The sequence below is a fragment of the Eucyclogobius newberryi genome, unplaced genomic scaffold (assembly GCF_026437365.1).
Source record: "Eucyclogobius newberryi isolate DKJ021-1_F unplaced genomic scaffold, fEucNew1.0.hap1 SCAF_7, whole genome shotgun sequence".
Taxonomy (NCBI): domain Eukaryota; kingdom Metazoa; phylum Chordata; class Actinopteri; order Gobiiformes; family Gobiidae; genus Eucyclogobius; species Eucyclogobius newberryi.
In genome coordinates this window covers 24,381,756-24,388,148 of record NW_027316389.1, presented here as the reverse complement: position 1 = coordinate 24,388,148, position 6,393 = coordinate 24,381,756, and the positions used below count along the sequence as shown (strand labels likewise).

Genomic DNA, 6,393 nt, shown 5'->3' with positions numbered 1-6,393 from the left:
AGAGGTTTGTCAAGTAACTTTGAAATGTCACTTTTCAGAGTCGGTTTCTGACATAATTTACGTCTAATATTTAATTTGAAGTAACATAACTACATGAGAAAAATGTAGGTTATATTCTGCTGAGTAATCTCATAGTGACAAAAGTGAAAACATTAAATGGTTTGAACATGTGCTCCTTACATCTTACCTTCACTTTGTTCTTATCATTTTTGTGGCTATTCTTTGGAAATATCAGAATCTGTGCTTTATTTATGTTTACTCAAATATCAGACATCAGAGTTTAAATACATTTTATGCCCAGCCTATTATCAGGCCTAATAATCTGCAAGTTAAATGTCATTTTTAACAAAATCTTAACACAGTAATGAGCTAATTCAACTAGATGAATGGCATAAAAAACATGCTTGTAGGCATAATTATGTGTATTTCTAGTTGTATTTGTATGTAAAAAGACCATTCTTATCTAGTCATTTGATGTTATTCATGGGGCTCAGATCTGGTCAGAATGATTTATGTTACTTATGTGGTTTTTGTTTGTTTGTGGGTCACAGAATGGAAAACAAGTCTTACTTGGTGAAGATGAGTGGGAATGAGGTGCTGGTGAAGAACAAGGTGAATGGAGGCACTCTGAAAGAGAAAACGCTGAACAGGAACGGCGTGCACCATGTGCAAGTAAACGGCAGTTTGTATCCTGCCAAAACCAAGAGCCGCAGACAGTGCTGGGAAGTGAAGCCCTCAGATATGGCCCAGAAAACCCTGAACCCAATCAGGGCCATTGTGGATGGAATGAAGCTCACCCCAAACCCCAACAAACCTATGATCGCCCTATCCATCGGTACGATGTCTCTCATTCTCTGGGTCTTGTTTATTCAAAACGTCTGCCACACTTGAGGTGCACAGAGGTCCACAGTATATCCTACTTAATTAATTAGGCCTAATAAGTGAACGACTACAACAGAAAAGGAGGGAAGGAGACAAAAACACTGCCATGCCATTTTGAGATCAAATCATTTATGATTTACTAATAATTCAGTTTTTAGGGTGACTATGGTTTTATAGACATGGGTTACATGCCCTAGATGTAAAAAAAAAAAAAAAATAGGCCTACTTAGTTATTTGTCATGTAGTCATTTTCAAATTTCATATTCAAAATGGTAAATTCATTTGACATACTCTTCATATTTTTAAAATGTGTTATTATTGTCTCTTAGGAGATCCCACAGTATTTGGAAACCTGCCGACAGACGAGACAGTGCTGCAGGCCATGAAAGATGCTATTGACTCACACAAGTTTAATGGCTATGCTCCGTCAGTCGGTGAGTGTCAAAGATTGTTGATCATTCATGTGGTGTACAGATCTGCTGAATATTGTGTCTTCATCATAAAAAACCTGTAGGTTACCTGCAGAGTCGTCAAGCCGTGGCCAACTTCTACAGCTGCCCCCAAGCACCTCTGGATGCAGAAGTGAGTTACCTTGAATTACTTAATTGCATCAATCATCAATGCATCTTCCTTTGTGTGTCCCAGTTTGACTTATATCTTTTAAAGTTGTAGTATAAACCATCTAACTTGTGAACTTGAAAATGCTGACTGGCAGAATAGCTTTGCACATTCTGCACTCGTCTATTGCAACATGCTTTTCCTTCACAGGATGTGATCCTGACTAGCGGCTGCAGCCAAGCCATTGACCTGGCTATCAGTGTGCTGTGTAACCCTGGGGACAACATCCTGGTGCCCTGCCCAGGCTTCTCCCTCTACAAAACTCTGGCTGTTTCAATGGGCATTGAGGTCAAACTCTACAATCTACTGGTATGTCCCAGCGCTCCACTGTAACAGCATAATCACAAACAGTACTTTTACTTACTTATTGACCTTGTTCTCTGTTTTAGCCAGAGAAGTCTTGGGAGGTCGACTTGCCACATTTAGAGAGCCTGATTGATGAGAGGACCACTTGTATCATTGTTACCAACCCATCTAATCCCTGTGGCTCTGTCTTCACCAAAGAACACTTACAGAAGATTCTCAACGGTAACAGCCACTCACACAGAGATACAGTCTACAGTCATTGTAATAAGGGTCTGTGATTTACAGTAACCATTTATCTATGATTTCAGTGGCCTCAAGACATTGCGTTCCCATCCTGGCAGATGAAATCTATACTGATATGGTGAGTGCTTGTTCAAGAATAGCCTTAACTTTTGCAAATATGAATGGGGATCCAACAAATAAATAAATGGTGGCAGGAGGTACGCAGAGGTGGAGCCAGACCGTTTGTATTTGCTTGGCACATGGAGAGGTTATGCTGCTGTGGCACCACTATGTTCCCCCACAGAAGGCTCTCTCTTTCTCTCTCTTTCTCTCTCTTTCTTTCTCTTTCTCTCTCTCTTTTTTATGGGATAGTGTAAAACACATAATTTGAATACGTACAACTACAGTAGATGGTGGTAAACGCACCTTTTCTGTTGCCTGCCAACAGCCATTAAAAGTAACACACCGACAACAACAACAACAACAACAATAACAACAACAACAATAACAACAACAGAAACAGCTGAACAGGAAGGGCATGCACCATGTGTAAGTCAACGGCAGTCTGTAAGATGGGATTTTTTTTCTCATCTTTGAGAAGGGCAGACTCAGCAAAGTCTGTTGGGAAATGGGATAGATTCTGGCCTTGACGCTATTGACTGCTACAGGTCTGTGCTGTTTGCCACCTCAAATATAGTGCAGATAAGAGATGTTCACTTATCTAGTGCTGTGATTTTCCACCTTTTTCGATAAGAGAATGAATGATTGATGCATCCTGATTCATGTCTTATCATTTACCTGTTTACCTGTTCAATTACAATAATTGGACATACAAAGTATAAAAAGTATGTTTACATGCTACCTGACACCTAATACTCAACACTTTCCAAACCAAAGATGATAATTTGTTGGTTTGAATACTTATCACGTTATCAAACAGTTGATAATTGCAGTGGATGTGAATAAGTTTGTTGGCTTGTTTAATTCATCTGTAAAAAGTTTGTTTTCTTTAAACACTCACATCACAATGACTGAGCACTTTCTACATATGTTTTCCATTAATGCAGATGTGGGCTTGTGGTGCAGCAGAAACGAGTGGAATGGGGGTGTGGGGTTGGTGGAGAGTGGGCCCCATTTTCCTGTCCAAACCTGACAAGGGTGAAAAGGAGCCCATTTTTTATGACTAGTGCTTTGCAGAACATTACATAAATGCTCTTTTTGGCCACAATAAATTTATAATTTTAGTCAACCCACACTGCTATAATCCCAAAAATGCTTTAAAAACCATGATGCTACACACATGTTCAGCTGTTATGTCATTCAAACTCTACTGGCCAATAGCAGACGGGGCAGATCCCCAATAACTGTAATTTTCCACTAAGAAGCGGCCTCATGTGGGCGGAGTCCACTGGTTGCTGTATTGTACTGATTTTCATTGTCCTCTCAAATTTATGGGTAACAATTTATAATAGCTACACTTATTCCTGCCTTAGTAAAGCATCTATTGTAAACATAGTTTACAATAGATTTAGGCTTAGTAACTAAAGAATACTTTAACCCTAACCCTAATCCTTAACCCTAACCTTGACCTTAATTAACTAGTTACTAAGCCTGAATCATGCTTAATAAACAATTTGCTCATTATGAATTAAGTCTTTTTTATGCTTTGTTAAGGTGTAGTTATCATAAAGTGGTACCGATTTATGTGCTGGCCTTGCCTCACACTGTACCAAATGTACTTTTATCAAACCTGACTGCACTTTTACATGTTGCATGTTGAATGGAGATGGAGATTTTAAACTTACATACTGTTTTTCCAGGCATGTCTTGTAAAAAAAAATACATTTTAAACTCAAAATTGACTTCTAGTTGCATTAAAACTCTGACAAAAGTGTTATGTGACCCTAGGTGTTCCCTGGTTGCAGCTCTCCCTCAACGGCCTCTCTAAGTAGTGACGTTCCCATTTTGGCCTGTGGGGGCCTGGCTAAACGCTGGCTTGTCCCTGGGTGGCGGCTGGGCTGGATCCTGATACATGATCGCAACAACATATTTGGCTCAGAGGTAAATTGCCTTTCTACTTTCTATCATTTGCATGTCATCATATATCTCAATGTTGATCATTACAAATGCTTTATGTATTGCTATTGCCACTAGTACAATTACTACTGTTTATAAATGCTCATTTAAACATTGTGTGGTGTGAGCAGATCCGACAGGGCCTGGTGAAGTTGAGTCAAAGGATCCTTGGGGCCTGTACTATTGTCCAGGGAGCTTTAGAGAGTATCCTCAACAACACGCCTCAGAGCTTCTACAACAGCACCGTCAGCTTTCTCAAAGTAAGGCTACATCCTTTTTTTATGTCCTCTTCCACTACGATGTACACTCTATTTCTGATTAAGGTGTAGTTATTATAAAGTGGTACCCTGTATTCTTCTTCAGTGTTGCTTACTTTCTCACAATATAATATCAACCTCGCATTATATATTATACATTGGATATATAGTTACAGTACATCATCTTAAGCAATGGCATTATTTTGTCCTCAGTCCAACTCGGAGATTTGCTTCAATGAGCTCTCCACTGTCTCAGGCCTGAACCCTATCATGCCGTCTGGAGCCATGTACCTCATGGTGAGTAGAGTCTGGAAATACTTTACCACTGTTTTCACTATACACTTAAGAAATTCAAATGACTCATATACTTTTGCAGGTGGGCATTGACATGGAGAACTTCCCTGATTTTAAAAATGATGTGGACTTTACTGAGTGCCTGGTGACAGAACAGTCGGTCTTCTGTCTTCCTGCATCAGTAAGTGTTTTCTCGTCCCTACACTAGTTACATTCAAAGTTAACTTAATGATTGAAAACATGTCTCTCCACAGGCTTTTGAGTACCCAAACTTCTTCCGAATTGTGGTGACTGTCCCAGAAGAACAGATGGTGGAGGCTTGTGGACGGATTCGAGAGTTCTGTCTGACCCACTATAGACCCAGTAGTCGGGACTGCAATGACCTGGACCAGTGACCGCACTGTTTGGTTGTCGTTTTTTGTTTTGTCCAAACTTGGAAAAATTGCATCTGTCACATCCAGGTCCTTTCCTATGTAAACCAAATCAAACATGTATTTATATTTTGTATGGACTAGCTTAATATCTCTCTGTATTTATATGATTTTCTACTGACTTTCTCAGCATTTTGTATTGCTTTTATGCAACCAAAAACTTGAGCGTAGCTGCTGCTTTATAGTTTAGTATGAAACTGTGATGTGTGTTATCTAAATGAATGTAGTTCATATTTTGCATGCATATTTAGCTTTTGCTGGATTATGCTAAATACATAAACATATCCTATATATTTTATGTCATAATTATGTTTGTTACATCTTTGTCACACTGAATGTGTAAATAGATACATGTGTGTGTTTTATATTTTGGTGGGGGGAATCTAAATAAAATCTAATTTAAAAAGAATACTTTCGATGATGTATTCTGCATCTCTGTAATCCTAATATCGCAGTTAGGTCAAAATGCAATGTAAGTAAATATATTTTCAATGCAATTACAAATTACAAATACAAGTACAGAAAATAAGTATTTAGTTTTGTAACATTTCCTTTTGTGGTATTCAGAGAACAGTTACTGAAATAAATAACACCTTAAGGTACACAATTTAGACCTAAATGGCATGACATCAGAAAGAAAAAAATAGAAATTCCAGTTCATATATAGTATAATTATTCTTCTCGACATTGCGTGATTTATAAAATATTTACGATATTGTGAATAAATTGTGAAGCTAAAATCCATTTTAGCTTCACATTTTAGCTTATCCATCCAAACAAAAAAATCTTAAATATCATTTTTTTGTTAAACTGTCGAATCCCATATAGGAGTCTTCAGGTTCACAAAGGAACACTTTGTTCCTGTCATTATTTTGAACAGTACAAAAACATAATTGCCTTATTAGGTCACAAAAGTATGACGTAGTTTTAACTTGCTTTTTAGGAGCCCCTTACTAATGCATTAAGCCTAGAACACACTGTACTCTTCATTATATTGTCACTGTATCTAAAGAAAGCAGATGGATCATCATCACTGTTGGGGCGTCTACAGCTAACAATGCCTGTTAAGACCTTAAGACCTGTAAGTTACATTTGCCCATTTGAGCACTTCATTGGTTAATTTCAGATTACAAGAAACATGTGGTTCTGCAAAAAAGAGGCATAGTGCCATTACCCATGCTTGTGTCTATACAAGACAATATTCCCATTCATTTTGAGGTGCCACATCCAAGAAGGTGTTGCAGTCACAGTCAAACACATGTTCTTGTCTTGTCTTGGTAAAGCATCGATGTAGAACAGAGTCTATG

General features: G+C 38.2%; 1 protein-coding gene across 1 annotated transcript; it reads left to right on the top strand.

Moving 5' to 3' along the window:
- The first annotated feature begins 525 nt into the window (after positions 1-525).
- tat (tyrosine aminotransferase) lies at positions 526-5,392 on the top strand. The gene is made up of 11 exons (XM_072435440.1): positions 526-835; positions 1,212-1,316; positions 1,397-1,464; positions 1,651-1,809; positions 1,890-2,028; positions 2,115-2,167; positions 3,937-4,089; positions 4,236-4,364; positions 4,575-4,658; positions 4,738-4,836; positions 4,910-5,392. The coding sequence occupies exons 1-11, from the start codon at positions 553-555 to the stop codon at positions 5,048-5,050; spliced, it is 1,413 nt and encodes a 470-aa protein (XP_072291541.1). The 5' UTR covers positions 526-552; the 3' UTR covers positions 5,051-5,392.
- The last annotated feature ends 1,001 nt before the right edge of the window (positions 5,393-6,393 follow it).

What these genes read in the sequence shown, in the direction of transcription:
- tat (XM_072435440.1), top strand. Translation starts at nt 553, where the DNA reads ATGGAAAACAAGTCTTACTTGGTGAAGATGAGTGGGAATGAGGTGCTG. An exon ending in AAGCACCTCTGGATGCAGAA is followed by an intron (nt 1,465 to 1,650) that starts GTGAGTTACCTT and finishes TTTCCTTCACAG; the next exon opens with GATGTGATCCTGACTAGCGG. An exon ending in GCACCGTCAGCTTTCTCAAA is followed by an intron (nt 4,365 to 4,574) that starts GTAAGGCTACAT and finishes TTTTGTCCTCAG; the next exon opens with TCCAACTCGGAGATTTGCTT.